The sequence below is a fragment of the Macrotis lagotis genome, chromosome 2 (assembly GCF_037893015.1).
Source record: "Macrotis lagotis isolate mMagLag1 chromosome 2, bilby.v1.9.chrom.fasta, whole genome shotgun sequence".
Lineage (NCBI taxonomy): Eukaryota > Metazoa > Chordata > Mammalia > Peramelemorphia > Peramelidae > Macrotis > Macrotis lagotis.
Window position 1 is genome coordinate 207,650,789 of NC_133659.1, and position 21,919 is coordinate 207,672,707.

Sequence of the window (21,919 nt, forward strand, 5' to 3'; positions counted from 1 at the left end):
CAATCTATGTTAATACTAACACTTCCTGTCTCTTACTCTCTTCTAAACCATCTGCAATTTGTCTTCTAACTTTTGTCATTCAGTTTGAAACTTCTCTCTCCAAAGTTACTAATGGTCTTTTAATTTCCAAATCTAGTGATCTCTTCTCAAGTTGTTGTTTTTTTTGGAAGCAGTGAGGGTTAAGTGTCTTTCCTAGGGTCACACAGTTAGTTAATGTCTGAGGTCAAATTTGAACACAAGTCCTCCTGACAGCAGATCCAGTGTTCTATTCACTATTAGGAGCAGTTGCTCCTAATCCTCATTCTTGATCTCTTTGGTGCTTTAAGTTCCTTGTTCCTTGATACCCTCTCATCTCTGAGTTTTCCCAAAACTACTTTCTGTATACTGATACTGTTTTAGTTGTCCTCCTAGTCAGTCTTTCTCAATCTCCTTGGCTGAATATTAATCCAGGTCATACCTATTAACAGGTCTCCTTTAAGGTTCTGTCCTGGACTCCTCTTTTCTCTCTCTCACATAGTGATCTCATCTGCAACTATGAGTTGTATTATCATCTCTAGACATATGATTCCATTCACCCAGCCCATAGACTCTCTCTGTTTCTAATCTACTATCTATTCATACATTTCAAATTGTGTATGTACCATAAGTATCCCAAACTCAACATGTCCAGAACAAAACTTGTTTTATTTCCCCCAAAACCTATTCTTCTTCCAAACTGCCCCTTTACAACCAAGGGAATCATCATCTTTCCAGTAATCCAGATTTGCAACCTAATGATGTCATGTTTTTTAATTTAATATTTTATTTTCCCCAATTACATACAAAAACAACCTTAACATTCTTTTTAAACTTTGAGTTCCAAATTATTCCCTTCCCTCTCTTCCCTCCCTGTTCATGGAGAAAGCAAACAATTTGATATGAATTATACATGTGAAGTCATTTAAAACATATTTCCATATAGGCCAAGTTTTGAAAGACAATCAGAGCTCCCCTCCAAAAAAAAAAAACCAAGAAAATTTTAAAAAGTAAAGAAAAAGTATGCTTTAATATGCATTCAGACTTTACCAGTTCTCTCTAGAAATGGACAGATGCAGAAGGACAGTCCTTCCTTGGATTATTTTATTGCTGAGAATAGCTAAGTTATTCACAGTTGATCACCATACAATGCTGCTGTTATTGTGTACAATGTTCTTCTGGTTTTGCTCATTTCACTTTGTTTCAGTCCATGTAAATCTTTCCAGGTTTTTCTGATAGCATTCTGTTCATTATTTCTTATAGCACAGTAGAATTCCATCACAATCATATATGAAAATTTTTAAGTTTCATCTTCAACTCAGTGTCAATCCATATATTAAATTGCCAAATCCTGTAATTTCTTTTTCCACAACTCCTCTCACATATGTCCCTTTCTTTCACACATCTACTACCCTTATTCATCTCATCATCTATCACCTTGACTCTTACAATAGCCTTCCAATGAGACTCCCTGCCCTGACTCTTCCTACTCCAAACTGTATTCCACATAGCTACCTAATCAATTTTCTGAAAAGCATCAATCTAACCATGTCATTCCACAGCTTACTCAACAAACTCCAATGACTCCCTGTTACCTGTAGGATCAAGTGTAAACTCAAGAGAGGCAACCAGATGACATAACAGATGGCATGCTGAGCCAAGAGTAAGGAGGATCTGAGTCCAATTATTGTTTCAGATACATACTAACTATGGACACTGGGCAAGACACTAATTGCTGTCTCAGATTCCTCAACTGTATGATGGGGATTAAAATAGTACCTCTTTCTTACAGTTGTTAGGATAAAATTTTACATACATGCACTGTGTGTTTACACATGTGTGTGTGCTTGTGTATAATAACATGCATGTGTGTATACATATATGGACATGTGTTTCTATAGGTATATAATGTGTATGTGTGCAATTGCATAGTATATGACTATATACATACACACTTACTCCTCTAGTTGACATTTAAAACCCTTCACAAATACTAATGATTTTTCCAATCTTTTGATTCTTTGTTCCCTATCATTAATACTACAGTACAACCTTCACAGATATAACATCAGATAGTTTAAATGTATTGATTTTGGAGAACTTTATTTTTCCTCTTCCTCTTTTTTTAAAAATTATTTGTTTGTGAGGAATAGGTTTTTGGAATATGAGAGGGAATAGGATGCAGAGAGAAATCCAGGAGATAAAAATAAGATATCAGTAAAAATTTTCTGCAGTTCCCTCAACTGTTATGGCCTTCCCTTCTAAGGCTACCCTCCTTCAAACTATTCTATATGTTTCATTTATGTACTAATTTATGTATGAGTTATCTTCCCTATCTGAATGTTAGATCCTTGAGGATAAAAATAGTTCTTGTTTTTTTCTTTATATACACTAATGCTTAGCACAATACCTAACATTCAGTAATATATATTATTTTAATATGTATAATTAATCTAAATAAATAATCTAAATAAAAATCATTAACTGTACAATGATTAATATTTAATATTGGAATGTATAATTAATTACAAATGTCTAAATATTAAACTCATAATGATTAATATCGGTATAATTATAAATGCTTACATGAATTGATTTAATTCATGTATTTGAAGAACTGTCCTTTGAAAAAGAAATAAGATTTATTCTTCTTAGAATAGCAAAACAGAAAATAGAATTGATGGATAGAAAGTTGAAGAGAGGCAGATTTAGACTTGAAATAAGGACAGAGAGGTGGAGGTGGGAGTGGAGGAGCCAAATGTAGTAATAGTCAATGCCATCCAACATTGAATTGGAATGAGCTGACTTGGGAGGTAGTATTTTTCCATTTGCAGGAAGTCTTTAAGTGGAGTCTGGCTGACCACTTATGCATATGGAAGAGGATAAGATTCCTACCCCCACCTTAAACTAGATGACCTCTGAAGTCCCTGCCAAAGATTCTGAGATAGTGGAGGCAGGAAGGAAGTTCTGTTTTCTGGGGTTTTACAATAGGCCAGGCACCTAGTAACAGAATCACAGGACCATAAATTTCCCTTTTTTTTTTTAGTTTTTTACAAAGCAGTAGGGTTAAGTGACTTGCCCAAGGTCACACAGCTAGGTAATTATTATGTGCCTGAGACTGGATTTGAACTCGGGTCCTCCTGACTCCAAGGCCAGTGCTCTATCCACTGCACCACCTAGCTGCCCCTCATAAATTTACTTCTAAAAGAAATCTTTGAGCACACCTACCTCATGAACCTGTGAAATATGCCAGTATTGCAAGAACTGGACACCAGCTTTCTAAATAAGATTCCCCTCAGGAGGCAGTGGTGAGATTTTTAAGAAGTCACTGAAAGATCTACTTAGCACAGAATCTCAAGTTTTATGGGAATAGGAGACTTGGGCATGGGAGAAAAAGCATGAGAAGACCAGTCCTACCTTTGAAGTGCTAATTTCACTGAAGACCCTAAGACAAGAAATTATATGAGGATGATTGAAAAATCAACAAATAATATAATAATGGACAGATTATCTCATCCTTTATGAACTGATTCATCATATTAACTTATTAATAAGCTAAGTTACCCACTATAAATCTATGGTGTATAACCACAGCTGGGTCCTCTCTGCTGTTCATCAATTCTTCCTTCCTCAATCTATCCCTCCCTATATGACATAGCAGGACCAATTGCCCCTTCCTTATTCTGACCATCCTCAGGGATTAATCAGTCCCATGTGAAAATTCCTGGAATGAAGAACAAGGACTCTCTGTGAAGCAGAGTTACTGTATTTGGAGGAGAGAAGGCTTAGGGTGTTGGTACAGAGGAAGGAACAGGTATAGTTTTTCACCAATATCTGAAAGCCTTATAGCAGTGGGGAAGAGAATAGTAGAGACAAGTAACAAGAGGGGTTCTTCCAAGTTCTTAGTGGAATGAAAGAGTCAAAGGAATGTTGAATGGAAGAATATAACTCAAATAGGGAGGGGTTCCAGATTCCAGACCTAGACAATTTTCTGTGACATCAGATGAAATTACTCCACACAAAAACCTTCCTTAAACACATCTTTTGACAACCATCAAGTCAACATAACTCAGAAAGCAAATTAAACTAAAGTATTCTTGAACTAATCTAGAGGAGAGACATAATATAAATAAGCATTTACTTTAAAAAAAAAGATCACCTACCTCAACCCTGTCATTTCCCAAATAAAAAAAAAGATCAGGTGATTTGCCAAAAGTCATACAAATGGGGGTGGGGGGCAGCTAGGTGGTGCAGTGGATAGAGCACCAACCCTGGAGTCAGGGGAACCTGAGTTCAAATTCAGCCTCAGACACTTAATAATTGCCTAGCTGTGTGACCTTGGGCAAGTCACTTAACCTCATTGCCTTAAATAAAATAAAATTTAAAAAATACAAAATGCCAAAGCTGAGGTTTGAACCCTGGCCCCCTAATTCTAAACCTAGCACTTTTTTTTTTTACTATGCCCTATGAACTATACTAGTTCATAAGAATGGATGAAATAGCCAAGAGAGAAAGTATACTGAGTATTTTTGTCTGAGCCTTTTTAAAAAAGGTAACAAAGGCAGGAGTTATTCCAATGTTCACAGACATTTTGGAAATTATCTTCTTTTTGGGAGAAGGATGCTCTGAATCTTTATTAAATTGATTAGGTTGGTTTAGAATTTAGCCAGGGGAACAGCTCAAACCCATCTATGAGAGCCAATTGTTAAATATTTATTGTAGTATCTATACTTCAGAAATAGGTAAATGCTACAGATCAGGGCTTGACTTATTGTTTTGTTGAATGTCTAGAGTTAAGAAAGTGATGAAAAAAATGTAAGTAATGCAGATGAAACTTAGTATCGTGCACTTTTTTCCTGAAAGAAGATAGTTGTTAAACATTTAAAAGCACATCCCTAGATTAGCTATCCTAAAATCCTTAACTTCATGAAAACTTGCATATATATATATATATAGATACACATATATATATATATAATATATTAGTCAATGACAAATCAAACAACTCTAAATTCCATTCCTCTGAGAGAAAGGGGGGGGGGACATTGCAATGGTCTCTACTTGCCTGGGCTCTAGGGAGAAATTGGACAGGAGTCTTTACGAGCAATTTTTCAAAGAGGATTAATATCAGCACTGGTCCTAAGTGTGGGTTGTGTGGTTATTTTGTTATGTTTTATTTTATAAAGAGAGAATGTGGTCATGTGGAAGCTGCTGATCAGTCTGGACTGATTCCAAGTCAAGGATGGGTCAGTAAGATGGCTGGTGTTCACCAGCTGTTGAACAAGATAGCTGAAGTTGAAAGAATGATTATAAAGTCAGGTGATTGCTTTTTAAATGAACCAAACATAGAAGAGCAAATGAATGAGCTTATAAGGGCTGGCCAAGTACAGAGATAAGTATAAGGACTACAAACATATAAGCAAAGACAATCCCTGCCTTCAGGGAGTTTATATTCTGCAGAGGGAGGATACAAAATAAAGGAAAGTGATGGCCTAGAAGAGGTATTTTAGAGAAAAATATAGGGATGGGGAATGGAACAATAAAGAAGTAGACTAACACCATCCATCAAGAAACCTTGGGAATATGGATGATTGTAGTTCATGGTCCCAGACTTGCATGGGGGAATGGGGAGAAGAGGAGGAGCAGGAGAGAGAGAAAAGAAAGTTAATGGAGGTTGGAGAGGAGGAGATAGTAAAATAAGGAATGAAGTAGATCATGGTATCTGGTTCTTTTCTGAAATAGTGCTCAAGAAGAGACAGTCACTAGTCAGGGCCTCAATTCCCTCATCTGAAAAAGGGACAACCATGATAGCCACACCTACTACACAAGATTATTAGACTCATGTGAAACAATACTTGTAAAACCTTTTGCCAAACTTTAAATGCCAAAGGAATGTCCATTATTTTGAAATCACTTTAGAAACTGGAGCAGCTAGGTGGATAGAACACTGGCCCTAGAGTCAGGAGGATCTGAGTTCAAATTCCAACTCATACATTAAATAATGGCCTAGTTGAGTGACCTTGGACAAGTCACTTAACCCCATTGCCTACAAATTGCCTGCCCCCCAAAAAATGTGTCATTATTATTATTAGGCTCCTCTTTGGAAATTCTGACTTTCATTTCAGTTGTACTTAGGAGATATATGAAAAAGTCATTTATTCATCACCTCATTTTTTTTATTAGTTCACATTTCTGTAGATATCATTTCAGCTTTCCAAAGCATTTTACATACATGGGGCAATCCAAAAATTAAAATATAATTTTAAACTTTCTTAAACTATTAAAGATTAAGACTCTACCAAGATTTTGGGGATACCTCATCTACCTTCATAACAAACCTTTGAGGGAAGTGACCTTATTTTTCTCATTTTGCCTATGATGGAACTGATGTCCTAGTGGGTACTATCCACATCTATAATATTCTGGGTGCTAATTGGGCCTGCCCCAAACCAGCAGTAGCTAGAGGCATCTTTCTAGCAAGTTCAAGGTGGGAAGGTGGCTATATCCTCACTTGTTGCTACTTCCTGTACCTTTACATTGACATAAGGTTGCCCTGTTCAATCCTAGCTTGATTTTACAAAATCAGTTGATAAACATTTATTAAGCACCTACTATGAGCCAGGCACTATGCTAAGCAGAGGGGATACAAAAAGAGACAAAAGACAGTCCCTTCCCTTAAGAAGCTCTAAATAAAATGAGGCAGCAACATACAAACAAATATAGACAAAGCAAGCTATGTACAGGATAAATAGGAAATAATTAATAGAGGGAAGGTACTAGAATTAAGGTTAGCTTTCTGTAAAAGACAAGATTTTAGTTGGGACTTAAGGAAGGCCAGGGAAGTCAGTAGACAAAGTTGAAGACATTCTAGACATGGGGAACAGCAAGGGGAAAAAAATGCTCAAAGCTGAGAGATGGCATGTCTTCTTCATAGAACAGTCAGGATGTAATATCAGTAAAGTTTAAGAAGATTGGAAAGGTAGGTAGGAGGGCTAGGTTAGGAATGTATTTTGCATTTGATCCTGTAGGTGACAGGAAGCCACTGGAATTTATTGAGTTGGTGGTGTTAAATCCTGATATAACAAATAAAGGCTATTTCAAAAGTTTGAAGCTTTTAGGGCTTAAAACTGGACTACAACTTCAGACAATCTAAAATATTTTTACATCTAAAATCTAGATATAACCCCTAAAAAAAGGCTTTCTAGCCCTAATGCTTCCCCACCCTACCCCTACTTCTTTCAAGGCAGTATTCAATACAACAAAATATCCTAGAAGCTCACGGAGTGGCATTTATAGAGGAAAAAAAGGAAAAGTAAAATCCAGCTTCAAGTGTGGTCCCCCCCAATTCTGACCTTTTCAACACATCCAATAAAGTTTTGGGGTTTTTTTTAAATAGCCTCTTAGTACCCATCAGTCCTTTATTATGAGGCATCTGGCCTAATGCAATGGCTTCCTAACATATCCACTATCTCTCAACCTCTCATCTATCCTGGTGTTGATGATATTTGTCCTTCCTTCTGGAAGAAGACCATGACATCAGGAAGGTGATGCCATGACAGACAATTGGATTTGAATAATGGGGTGCTGTGTAAAATCACCAGCCTCACCTTTTATCTGGAACTATTTGGGTCCAGTGGCCAGAAATGAATCAGGACCACTGGAGATGGCCCTGGATAGGAGACATTCAGAGTTAAGTGATTTGCCCAAAGTCACTCAACAAGTAAGGATCTGAGGCTGAATTTGGACTCAGGTCTTCCTGACTTCAGAGGCAGCACCTCTATTTACTGTGCCATAGCTGCCTTATCCACTATACCACAATGCCTTTCTCTAGGTTTTCAGAAACCAGTCAAGCAATAAACATATATTAAGTTAATATAATATTAACATTATAGGGGCGGCTAGGTTGCGTAGTAGATAAAGCACAGGCCTTGGAGTCAGGAGTATCTGGGTTCAAATCCGATCTCAGACACTTAATAATACCTAGCTGTGTGGCCTTAGGCAAGCCACTTAACCCCATTGCCTTGCTAAAACCTAAAAAAAAAAAAAATTATGAGCCAGACACTGCTAAGGCCTGGGGAAATAAAGATAAAAGACAGTCCCTGCCCTTGAGGAGCTTACACTCTATTAAGGGAGACAATACAAATATATATATATATATATATATATATATATATATATATATATATATATATATATATATAAAGTTCTATACAGGATAAATAGGAAATAATCGACAGAGGGGAGTTACTAGAATTAAGAGGGGTTTGGAAAGACTTGCTGTAAAAGTGGCTATTAGTATTAGTGGGGAAGGATAGTGATAGTAGATAGAATTGCATAGTCCTGTGTCCACAGTCTGCTTAGTATCAGGGTGAAGCCCCTCCCCCCCAAGGACTTTCAATCTGATTTGAGCCACCTACACATCCCCACTGGAAAGTTTCTCTTTCTGATGGAGAACCTAGCCAGCAATGTGGAGATGGGCTTCAACACAATAAACCCTTTGCTTCCCGTTCATTTTCTCGGGACTTTTTCCGTGGGCCTCACGTGGCTCCCCTTCCCTCATCTCAGATTCTGTGCCACTGGCCCCCGGAGCCCCTCTCTTGCCAAACTCTCCTCTCCTCGATGATGGAGTGGCTTTGAGGAGTCCTTAAGAGTCTCAGGAGCTGAAAGCTGTCACTTGATTGCCCGGCTAGTTGAGTCGAGGACTGCCCATGAATGGCTCCTTTTGTGTGCAGAGTTACAGGAAGGCTGAATTCAATTACGGGGAGCAGAGGGAGAACTGAAAGCCCGAGAAAGAATATTCAAAGCAGCGAAGCCCTGGCTTCCCCCCTTCTCTCTTCCCCCCTTCTCTCTTCCTCCTCCTCACACTCCACCTCCAGCCTGAAAAGAAACAGATGTGAGAGACAAAGCCCACTCCCCCATCTTCCCACCACCTCCCGTAGGAGGCGGAGGCAACAGCAGTTATTATAGGCCTCCCTCTGGGGCAGCCACTTTAACCTGGCCTAGCCTGGCCAGACTGGGCAGAGGGTTGGGGTGGGTTTGCTGAAGTGGAAGCAAATGGAGGCCAGATAAAGATTCTCCCCTTTCCTTTTTTTTTTTTTTTGTTCATTTCTCAGCCCTTCCCCCTATTCACGCGCCGGACCCCTCCCCCGTTCATGCCCAGGGTTTCCCCCCCACCCCCATTCCTCCCAGGAACATAAAAAGCCCTGTCCCGCATTCCAAGCAGACGGATGGGGTGCACGATGGGGGATGCAACTTCCCAGGAGGGCTAGTGCCAGATGCTCAAGAGGGAAGCAGAGAAAAGGCCTCCCCACCCCTCCCCACCCCCTACCAAGCCCTTCCTCCAAGCCTCCATGATTTCATGCTAAGAAGAGGGGGGAAAGGGAGGTGGGGAGGGGGAAGGAGGGCCCACCCAGCTGCTCGCCAGCTTTCTATTCTCACCGATACATAAATACCACCCCCACCATCACCCTCTTCCACCTCTCCTCTTTCCCCAAACCTCAGTTCCCCTTCAGAGTCTTGGGCAGGCATTGTCACAAATGGCCCTATTGTCTGCCTCAGTCATCCCGGAACAAGCAGACCAATACCCAGGTACTTGGTACCTCACCATCTTGTCCCAGAGGTCTGCCCAGTTCTCATTCAGCCCCATGCCATTCAATCAGTCAGCAAGTCTGTATTAAATGCTTAATATGTTCCAGGCAGAACTAGGCCCTAGGGTTACCAAAAAAAGGAAAAGTAAATCCACCAAAAACCCTAGTCTTGGCCCCACCCTCCTCAAAGAGGCATTCTAGTAAAGGAAACAAAGGATACCAGATTAGATACAGATAGATTGAAAGTAACCTTTTAAAGGGGAAGCTAGGTGTTGAAAGATAGAATGTTGTTAGAATTGAAGTCCAGAAGATCCAAGTTAGAGAGTCCTGGGCAAGACCCTTCATTCTGTTTGCCTCAGTCATCTTAGCCCCAGTGTAAAGTGAACTGGAGAAGGAAACGGGAAACCTCTCTAGTATTTTTGCCAAGACAACCCCAAATGGAGCCATAAAAAAAATGAAACAACACCAAAACCCTTGAAGGCTTATAGCAAAAGCTGGGGGGGAAAGGGGAAGGGAAGAAGGGCTCCAATAGAGGTATGCCTAAAATGACAACTGGAATCCTGGAATGACTGGATGTCTGGGTTTCCCAAAAACTGAGCTTAACCCCAGAATAACCCCTCCTTCCCAGGGGGTTTTCTCCAGAGATCAAGATCTTGCCACAGAGAAAAGAAGGTGAAATTTGAAGTCAGAGGGTCTAGATTTAAATGTTGGACTTATTACTTATCTGTGTTTGACTTTTTGGCAAGTCAGTGCACCTTTTTTGTCTCCCTGTTTTCTCAACTCTAGAATAAATGGAGTAAATAATCTTTTACTGAGTACTTAACTGTGTACTGAGCACCCATAGTAAATGCTGGGCATATAACTGGGAAAATTGAGACAGCTCCTACCTCTCAAATTGCTTATCCTCTAACTGACATGAAAGGTCAGCATCAGAGGATATGGAAAGGTTGCAGTTTTGGTGGGATCAAGGGCTCCCCAATTCTTAGGTTATATAAGTAGGTCAGATAACCTTGGGAGACTCCAGAACCTATAAATCAAGAAAGTGGTAAAGCCTAGAGAACCTTAGCAGCAGTGACAATGCAGATGGCAAGGCTTGGTGGTCCTCCATCTCATCAAAAGGTGTGTTAAGAGACTACCATTGTGTCCAAGCCTTGTGAGCCACTAAAGAGCACAGCCAAGGAAAGGATGGATTCTCTGGGTGCTGGGGTGTTCAGCATAGGCTCTGAGACAATAGGAAGGCAAGATCTTCTGGTGCCCATGTTAGTGGTGAGAATTTAGACTAGATCAAGGGTTGATAACTTTTTTTTATACCATGGAATCTTTTGGCAATCTGGTAAAGCTTATGGACAATTCCAAATATAATAATATGTATTGTGACTGTGAGTCAGTGTATATGTGTGAGTCTATGCCTGTGTGTTTGTTAAGTGATTTGGCCAGACTCACACAGATAGTAAGTGTCTAAGGTCAATTTGAACTCAGGTCTGGTGTGTTATCCACTATACCACCTAGCTGGCCCCTTAGATAATGTTTTTCAATGCATCAATTACAAAGGAAGGCTACTCTTTAGGGCCTATTCAGACTAAGCATGACTCTTCTGGGGACCAACTCTCAGACCAGGATAGTCTAGCTAGAGTTCCCTGAACTTGTATCAATGTTCTATTCCTACTAATAGTTTGTCTCCCCCACCCCAGCCTCTTCCCAGAGCCTAATCTTAAAGGCCCTTCCCACAATCTTGAATCTAAGGCTTAAATAAATGATAAAAAAAAAAAAAGAATTATTGGGGCGGCTAGGTGGCACAGTGGATAGAGTACCAGCTCTGGAATCAGGAGTACCTGAGTTCAAATTCGGCCTCAGACATTTAATAATTACCTAGCTGTGTGGCCTTGGGCAAGCCACTTAACCCTATTTGCCTTGCAAAATCCTAAAAAAAAAAAAAAAAAAAAAGAATTATTAGCTCAAGCAATTGTGTCATGGCACATCCCCTCCCCTACCCCCAGCTTGGTGAAAATGATTTTGCTCTAGGAGCAATGCCACCAAGCCCCTCTCCACCTTCAGCCAGGTGATATCCTTCCCTTCATACTCTCTCTGGTGGGGGTGGGGGGAGGTGATTCTCTCCTATAGTCCCTATTATCCATGTGTTCTTCTTTGTTCCATTCTAGGCTAGCAGCTAGGCAAATGAAATGAAAAAGGCTGGTTTGTATTGTGCAGTATTGTGTCACAGAGGGAAGAACTGGAGGCAGAGCTAAGCAGGAGGATTTTCCATTGTCTGGCTACTCTGGGCAGGAACCACCAGCTGCCCAACAAGCAGGGCCTCTGGGCTAGGGGAGTGCTTGCAGGAGATTTTCTTGGGGTGAGGCAGTATCTGAGGCATCTCTCTAACTCAGTTCTCAGGGGATTCAAAGATGCCTTGGCTGTAGAGTAGAACAGTCTCATGGGAGCAGAGATATGAATTAGCTTAGTGGGCAAAACATCGTGACTAAAAGTTTAGATTCATCCGATGACAGAATTAAAGACTAGAACTAGAAGGGACCACAGAAGCCATCAAATCCAACCACTATATAGATTAAGAAATTGAGACCCAGAGACATTCACTGTCTTGCCCAAGGTCATACAGGCTGTGGATCAAATTCAAATCCAAGTGTTACATTCCCAAATCTAGGACTCTTTTCCATTATACCATATCATCTCTTTGCTGGTCTTAAGTTCCTGTGAATCAGTGTTCCCATCTGTTACATGGGAGTAATTAACATGACCCATTCTTTACACTTAAATTTTATCTTTAAAGTGTTTTTAATTCAAGGAAAAAGTTGAGTATTGTCCTCTCAACTTCTTATATAACAATATATTGTAAAGATATAGTCATTTCCTATATGGCTAAATCTCCATGAGGGACTACATAATATAATTTAGCATACAAAAAATCAAAGATTATACATCAACTATATATAAACTGGCTTTGCTACTAGCTCTCTCATCTCCTCTCATATCTCTCAAGCATTTCCTTCTCCCCACTCTCATCATCTCCTTCATACCCATCTCTAAAGAGGATACCCTTCTGCTCACTAATGCCACCTTCTTGTTGATTTGTTTCCACATCCAATTCATCATGACCCCATTTTGGGTTTTCTTGTCAAAGATATTGGAGTGGTTTGACATTTCCTTCTCCAGCTCATTTTACAGATGAGGAAACTGAAACAAAAAGAGTTAAATGACTTGCCTAGGTTCACACAGCTAGTGAGCATCTGAGGCCAGATTTGAAGGCATGAAAATGAGTCTGATTTTTTTTTTTTTGGAAATAATCAGGGTTAAGTGAGTTGCCCAAAGATCACACAACTAGTAAGTTTCTTAGGTTAGATTTGAACTCAGGTCCTTCTGACTCCACTGGGCTTTAACCTACTTGATCCCTCCTGTACTGTTTAGCCAATTGCTCTTACCATTATCCCTATACATTCTCTAATCTTTAATCTCTTTCTTTCTACTGGCTCCTTTCCTGTTGCCTATAAAAATTCCTTATCTCCCTATCCTTGGGAAGAAAAGAAAAAAAACTTTATATCTCTCCTTCCTTTCTCTACTAAATTCCTTGAAAAAAAATCTACCTAAAAGAAAGTCATCAGTGATCTATTAAATCTAACGGCCTTTTCTTTTGTGTGCTCTCTGAAGCATCTGCCACTGTTCACCACCTGCCCCTTCTGGCTTCCCTAGGCTTTTGTGATTACTCTCTCTTGGTTCTCCTCCTTACCCATCAATCCTCTCATCAGTCTCTTTTGCTGGCTCTTCATCCATTTCATGCCTGCTAACTGGGGGTGTCCACCATCTTTTTTTTCTCATTTAATGATCTCATCAGTTCCCATGGGTTTAATCATCTCAGTACCAATGATTCTATACAGGTGATGGTGGGCAGCTAACTGTGGATAGAGCACTGGACTTGGAGTCAAGATTTTTTCTTCCTGAATTCAAATTTGGCCTCAGACTTACCAGCCTTGTGAACCCTGAGCAAGTCACTTAAGCTTGTTTACCTCAGTTTCTCATCTGTAAAGGGAGCTAGAGAAGGAAATGGCAAACCCGTTCTAATAGCTCTGGCAAGAAAACCTCAAATGGGGTCACATAGAGGTTGAAACTACTGATCAACAACAGCAAAAAAGTCATGCGCTCATCACCTGAACTATTGCAGTAGCTTCCTAATTAGTCCTCTTGCCTCTATGCACTCTGAACCATCTACCACTCAACTACTAAAGTGATTTTTCTAAAACATAGGTCCCCAAACATGTCATCCTCCATCACTAAACTCCACTGACTCCCTGTGTTTGACATGTAAAGCTCTTGACAACTTGGCATCTTCCTACTGTTCTGATCTTCTTACCATCTTACCATCCCTGCCCTCCCCCATGCACTCTCTGATTCAGTCACGCTAGCTGATTTGCTATTACCAAAAGCTTCACTCCTAACACCGTCTTTGCACTGACTGTTAACAGTGGCTGGAGTGGTCTACTTCCCAACCTTTGACTCAGAATCCTCAGCTTCCTTCAGAAGGCAATTCAAGGATCACCTTCTCTAGGAGGCCTTTCCTGTTCTACCCCTATCCCCAGCTGCTAGTGCTGTCCCCTCTAAAGTTACTTTATTTATAATAACATAAATGAATAATAATAATGAATTATAAAAATTAATATAATAATAAGAACATTGAATATGTAATTAGATATATTAAAATGTTAAAATTATTATTTATATAGTGCTCATATGCCAGGCACTATACAAAATACTTTACAGTTATCTAATTTGATATAACAACTTTGGGAGGCAAGTATTATTATTATTCCCATTTTACAGATGAGGAAACTGAGGCAAAGATTAAGTGACTTACCTAACATCACACAAGTATTAAGTGTCTGAGACTGGATTTGAACTCAGGTCTTCCTGAACCTGGAGAAGGAAATGGCAAACTATTCCATTATCTTTGCCAAGAAAACAACAAATGGGGTCATGAAGACTCAGTCCTGATACAAATGCACAGCAGCTTCCTGACTCCAGACCTAGCAGTCTATCTTGCATATCCTGATTTATATAGGCTATCTCCCCATTTAAAACATAAGACCCTTGTTTTTGCTTTATCTTTGTTTACCTAGCACTCAATGAGGTGGCTGGCATAGAACAAGCATTTCATAATTTATTTGAGTGTCCTCAAAGGTCTCTTCTCATTGGAACTTAGAGCATTGCTATGAGAAATTAGGACGTTTATTTCTCTTCTACAGTTGGAGAATATGAGATTCCAAGATCAGGGATTGACTGGATCAGGATCATATGAGCCACTCACTGAACTGGAACTAGAACTCAGGCTTTCTGCCTCTCCGTCCCCAGTTCAATAGCCAAAGATCTTCACTCCTTTCCCCACAGGATAATGTCTGACTGACTTTCTGTCTTAGCCACTAATATCCCTTCACCCTTTGTCCCCTTCAGGGAAGCGACAGCGAGTATGAGGTAGACCAGAACCACCAAAAGGCCCATTCATTTGTCAACCATTACATCAGTGACCCCACCTACTACAACTCTTGGAGGCGGCAGCAAAAGGGTATCTCTCGGGCCCAAGCCTACAGCTACACAGAGAGCGACTCAGGGGAGCCCGAGCAAACCACCATCGCTAACAACAACAGCACCCAGCAGGGCAGCCTCTTCCGGCCCAAAGCCAGTCGGACTCCAACGCCCCAGAATCCTGCCAATCCCCCCAACCAACAGAGCACGCTCTACCGGCCACCCAGTAGCCTAGCTCCTGGGTCCCGGGCCCCTATAGCTGGATTCTCATCATTTGTTTGATATTGGAAAGGAAAGAAAAAAATGGTACAAGATAAATTCTCCTCACCCCAACACTTACCTTCCCTCTCCTAAAACAAAACAAAACTCAGATTCAAGTAGACTTTTCACCTCCCCGCTTTATTTTTCCAGAGATTCAGGGGCTAGCAAAATCTTATCCTGAAAGGAAAGGGAGAAAGGGGGAAAAAAAGCAGATGTATTATGTGAATGTGGAAGACAATCAGTCCTAGTTAAGGTTGCTAGACCCTTGCTGCTTTGAGGGTTGCACAGAAATGAAGAAAAGAGCCCAGTTTTCACAGGGTGGCAAAGTTCAGTGCAGACCTCTACGGAGAAGGGAAACACAGAATGACTGTCCCTGCCTCAATATCCCTGCTCCATTTCCACAATGGCACTTGGGGTTCAGTGTTGGGTCATGAAGATGCCAATGCCCACACCGACATTTGCTGCCTTTCTCCATCAAGATGAGAATCCTTCAAGCCAAAGTCCCACCTTTCTCCATCCCCTCTTACCCAGGTTGGCCTTGCTAATTTCTCAAAAGTGGGTTGGGGTAGAGTGGAAATGAATAAAAGAGGGGAGGAGGGGGAAGAGACCATGGTGGGTTAGCTTGATCCCCTGAGGGTCTAGGAATCTAGACAATGTGAGAACTCAGGGTGAGTAGTCCCTAGGCAGAAGATATTGGACTCTATATTTTTAGTATTCAGTATACTGTCAAAGCCAACCACTCCCCTGGAATAGGCCCCTATTCTTCCCTGTACCTGGCCATACTCCACTCTTCCCTGGATGGGGCTCTGGTTTAACTCTCAAGTTTTTTGTTTATTTTTTTTTTAATAAGAAACAAATGAACCTCAGGAGGCAGCCCAGCTAGCTCTTTTTTACCTATTATTGTTAAGCTAGCAAGTGGGGGGGGTTGGGACCTGGCAGCTAAGTCCTATAATCACTTTACTTGAATTCTATGTCTTGAGTACAGGCTTAGGAGGGATAGAAGCTGTCAGGAAGCAGGGATGCACCACTGCAGTGAAGATATGGTTCACTGGGGAAGATGTTGATGGAGAATGTCAGCTTGTTGAGATTAAGATGAAGCTTTGTTTCATCTTCTTTCTTTCCTTGTGTTTGCCCTGGGCCTTTAAAAAAAAAAGAAGAAGAAGAAGAAGGGAAGGTCCCCAGGAGAACTGTTCTGGAGAAACAAGAAACCAAAAATATAAAAATTATTCCCTGGAGCTGGGAATTGGGTGAGAGACTGGGGTCCTCACCTGGGCAAACACCAGGCTTCTCTTTCTACATCCTACAACCTCCTTCCATGTTGAAGGAGCACCCTTCTCACAGCACAGAACTGGAAGCAGGAAGAGAGGACAGACTTGGTATTCTGAAAGAGAATCAAAGCCTCTTGTTTTTTAGAACAGAAATCACTTGGATTTCTTTTATTAGCATAGCAAACCAAACACACATTCACATTGGTGTCTCATTTTTCTGTGTCTTACACACACACACACACACACACACACACACACACACGCACACACACCACAAACATTCAGTGCCTTCCCAGGAATGAGGCCTGAGGAAGCTATATTAATGTCCTAACTTTTCCTTTTCCTAGTAGGCAGAAGAAAAGGACAGAAGGAACAGTCAGATCTGTACACTGAGACAGAGTTGCGGCAGGGAGAGATTAGGTCATTCCCAACAAGCATACACATTTGCACATTCCCTAAAATACCCCATTTACAAAGAGCCAAAGACCTTTTTAGAGGGGAAAATACCTTTAAGATATATGGGAGAATCTGTCCACAGGGTGTGTGGGCTACCCCAGGAAAGGGCAACCAAGAGGATGCCCTGGGAGACAAGAATAGTTGACAAAGGAAAAAAATCCTTTTCCCCAAAGTTACCCACTTGGAAGAATGTACTTTTCAAAAGCTACTTTCTTTGACTTTGTGGATATTCTCACCAGTTTGTTATGCCCAGATGCAGTGTGTCTGTAGAGCAGAACAATAGAAAGGAGGAACCACTCCAGATCTCTGGTCTCAAAGAGGTACCCAGAAACACTTAGAGGCTGGGGAAGGAAAGGTGGACATCCTCACAGCAGGCCTCAAGGTCTGGGATTCCAGTGTCACTATTTTGTAGAGGGAGGGGTGAGAAGTGGGTCTGCCTCTGGAAAGCTGACTAGAGAATGGAACCAGGAGCTTCCTGATGATAGCAGTGGTTGGTGAGATGATTTGGTGATGTGACCAGATCTCTTAGAAAAACCAAACAGAATATCAAAAAGTATGAAACTGGATTAATACAACTATGTACCTGGTCCACATCATGAGAAGCCCTAAAAGGGACAGGGAGAGGGAATCTAAGCCTACCCCCCCACACCGGAAATGGACAAGACTCAAGCCCTGAAGAATATGCAGAGGATCTTGGGATGTCACTGTGATTGCAGATTGTTTCAAATACTACCTTTTTCCATACTGACCATCCTCAAGAAATAACAACTGATTTCCATAAGTTACAGGAGCCTGGTAATGGCAGAATCAACCATTGTCTCTAAGATTAACTTAGATTCTAACCATATGTGAAGGAAATGTTCTTGGGGACCAAAGGAACAACTTAGCTGACAGGTTGTCTGTGCACCAGGTGTCAAACTAAGCTGACAAAAGATGGTTCAGAGAAAGAACTTCCCAAAGGAAGAGATGTCATAGAATGGAAAATCCCCACCCTTGGGTTCAAATTAAGACAAAGAATGACAAAGCAGAGGTATTGGGTGTGGGTTTTTGGTTTTGCTTTTTTGTTTGTTTTTTTAACCCAGGCCTTAGCTTAGTGAAGGCTCTCTTAGTGAAAGCTTTGAGGAAGAAAGATCAGAAATAGCCAGCATGGGATTCAGGTCTCAGAATACCCTTCCCCCAACCCCACATCAAGCATCCCACCATCTCCATGGCAACACATCTGCCACTGTCCTCATTTGATCATACTGCTTTTTCTTTCTTCTTCTCTCATTAAAAAGAAAAGAAAAAATAACCCTCTCCTTTTCCCAATCTACAATTTGGGCCTCTTAAAGAAGTTTCCAGTTAATGTTAGGGAATTTTCCATTCCATTTAGAAAATTGTGAACTTTTAAAATATAAAAATATGGGTATATGTATACAGATATATATTATTCACATAATATATAACATATGTATGTATATATACACATATGTATCTTATACAGCCAAAATTCCTTTTTTTAAATGTGCACATATTTTTTTCTCTTAGATCAGAAATTTCAATGCTACAGGAAGCTACTAGTAAGGAATTTTCCCTCTCAATGTAGAGTAGCATCTTCTCTGCATCTTACAGTCTTAGAGTTGCCTGGGATTCTGAAAGGCAGAACTCAAACCCAGGTCTTCCTTTCTCTAGGACCAGCTGTCTTTTTCTTATGCCACACTGCCTCTTATACAAAAATATACAAACTTGCAATCACACACACAAAAATATATATACAACCCTCATCTGACCTCATACTAACACCCTTCAGTGCTTCCCTGGGGAGTGAAAAAACAATAACCCAGGTAGTGCTTACCTGCTTCTCTTAGATAAGGAGCAAATAGCTAGTCCAGCTATGAAGCTGGGCCAAAGCTAGTGTTTGAGATTTGTAAGGACAAGAAACAGACCAGATGTATCAGTGAGATCAAGCTAGCCCAAAGGTGAGTCTTTTTCATAGATCAACTGGCCATGCAACTGGAAATTTGCCTCTTGCCAGTTATAGCTACATATGGGAATTCAGGTTTCTGGCATCTAGACCACCATATTCTCCAAAAGAAGCTCCTCTCCTCTCCTGTTTACATATGTTATTGAGCTGGAATGTGCTTGCTCTTTTCCTTTTCCTAGATAATTGTCTCAGGCAAATGGGTGGTATAGGCTTCTGAAGAGCATTCCAAAGAAACACACTTTGGATGCCACAACATATTTCAACTAGGTCTGGGAAGGGATGCCAATGTTATCCACAAGGATCTAAGAGGAGCATATCACATCTAGAAACTGAATCATGGCACCCCACGGCTATGTGTATATATGACTTATGGATGACCCCATCTAACTTAAGGAATCAACTAAAGTCACTAATCTGTGTTGGCATCAAGGAGCCCATTTATTGGGATTTCTTCACTCCTTCTTGCCCACAGGATCAGCCACGCACAAGGACTGATGAACCAAATATTCCTACCCTGGATCCCAAAAGCACCTTTTCCCCCAAGTTAAGGGGTATTTCCAGGCCTAGCTCTAGTGGTGAAGATCTCAAGAGGTCATCAACCACTCTTCTGCCTACTCACAACTGCCATCATTTAGAAGAGATAGAAAAGAATACTGTCTTAAGATGGTCTCCAGCCCAACCTGCCTCAGCCCAGCTCAGCCCTGCCCAGCTCATGCTGCCCTGTGGCCTTCTGACATTGTCCACACCTCTCCTAGGGCAGTGATTTTAAAGGTGCCAGAGCCCCACCCCTGGGAGGGGACTCCCTTTATCCTTGGTGTCTTCAATTTACTAAGATCAACCTAATTGCCCTCTGGGGATCAGCAAGTCCTTGGAAGTGGCACTCCCTTGGGAACCAGAGTTCAAGGAAAGGAGGGATGGGAAGCAGCTCAGAAGCCATCTGAGTGGCAAAAGTCAGCTCTGTGAATCCTGTAACGTGGTCATATTCATGGTCTTACCTGGTGGCATCCAAACAGGCAAGCTGAAAGGGGTGATTTTTTACCATTACCCGAGTCCAGCTTCCCCTGTGGACTGCCAGGAGGCAGGTCAATGCCAATGCACCCCTTCCCTGGTGTCCACGCCTTTGTGATGTGCTTGTGTCCCCTCTGAATAACCCAAAGTGTTTGAACATGTTATTTTCTTTACTCTCACATTCACTCCGAAAAAATAAAAAGGAAAAATAAAATCAGCAAAAATCTTTATTTTTGATTTAAAAGAGATAATGAAAAAAATAGGAGAGTATTTAATCATGGCAGGTGTCTGTAAGAAAAAAATATATATATATACATATATATATATATATGTCATATAGCTTGTTAGCAGGTTTATTTTTTAAATGAAAGGCAAGGGGAAAAAATGGTTTGAAATACAATGCCACAAGATGTCTCATGTCCTGTCAAACTGTCAGCATTTTCTAAATAAATTTTTTTTTGAGATTTGGTGGAGTTTTCATTCTTTAGTCCATACCAGATCATGCTGGGAAATGTCATGTTGACCTTTCTTATTGCTTCAGTGCCTTAAACAGGGCTGGGAGTGGGAGGAAGGGTCAAAGAAATCAATCATTCTCAGAACCCAGGCACTTGAACAATCAATTTGAGATTAACTCCTTGAGATTAGGGTCAGATCTACAAATAGGTACAAAGGTCTGACCTATAGTCTTACTACATTCTCAGATATGATGGAATCTATACTTAACTGGGAAAAGCAGAAACTTGTGGTCTCAAAGCTAGGAAGATCAGAGTTCATGTCTGCCCCTGACACAGACTAGCTATGTGACCCAGACTGAGTCACATATCTCTTAGTGCTCTAAGCAACTCTCTTTTAACCATAAGTTTCAAAGAAAATGCTAACCTGAATTGTCAGGGAACTTGGAAGTACCATGTACCATTGAAATCACAAGTCCTTATTTAACTATACCAGCAGGATGCTAAGGCTGGGACTTACCTAGACTCCAACCTAGAGAGGTCCATCGGAGAATAAGTCTGGTCCTGAACTTTGAATACTCAGGCATTTGATTTTATCAGCCCTCCCAGAGGTGAGGAGGCTCTGAGGAACTAATTCAGTATATTCACTAACAATCTTTTTTAAGGAAATGCTTTTTAACAGTTTATTGTTAAGTCTTCATGACACTATTTGGGGTTTTCTTGGCAAAGATACAGGAGTGGTTTCCAATTTTCTTCTACAACTTATTTTACAGATGAAGAATCCAAGGTAAACAGGGTTAAGTGAATTGCCTAGGGTCACTAGTATGTATCTGAGGCTGATTTGAACTAATATTTTCCTGACTCCAGACCTAGTTCTACCTCATGTATTTATTTATTTATTTGTTTGTTTGTGTTTGTTTATTTATTTTTCATATTTGAGGTTTCTATATTTCTTATTAGTTGTTAGGAAGCACACATGTTGTTGACTAAGCATATCACACAAATATTCATCTTATTATTTAAAAAACAACCCAAAGTACAGAAAAGATCACAGATTTGAAACATGATGGGACCCTAGAGGTCCCATAATATAATAGCACTCTTATTTTACAGAAATGAGACCCAGAGTAAGAAAGTGACCTACTTGTCCAAGGTTACACAGGAAGTAAATGACAGGGCCGGGAGATCATGATTATATCTCAAGTGATTAGAGTTTGACTCCTTTGTTATATGTTTGGAAATTTGAATTAATGTAGAAAAGCTTGCTTTGTGAACATCTCAACTGAATAAAGGGATCTGGAGTGTCTCAAAGAACTGGTTTGCTAAGACCATGGTAAACCTTCAAAGATCTACTTTCCTTACTATCAAGAATACTTTTCTATT

General features: G+C 40.5%; 1 protein-coding gene across 2 annotated transcripts in view; it reads left to right on the plus strand.

Moving 5' to 3' along the window:
* SDK2 (sidekick cell adhesion molecule 2) overlaps window positions 1-20,665 on the plus strand; it is a 442,394-nt gene extending 421,729 nt beyond the window's left edge. The window contains exon 46 of one of the 2 annotated variants that reach the window (XM_074224650.1): window positions 15,057-20,665. In XM_074224650.1, coding sequence (XP_074080751.1) covers window positions 15,057-15,410 — 354 coding nt within the window. In that variant the 3' untranslated portion in view covers window positions 15,411-20,665. The remainder of the gene's footprint in view (window positions 1-15,056) is intronic. The other variant, XM_074224651.1, reaches the window with a different exon arrangement.
* The last annotated feature ends 1,254 nt before the right edge of the window (window positions 20,666-21,919 follow it).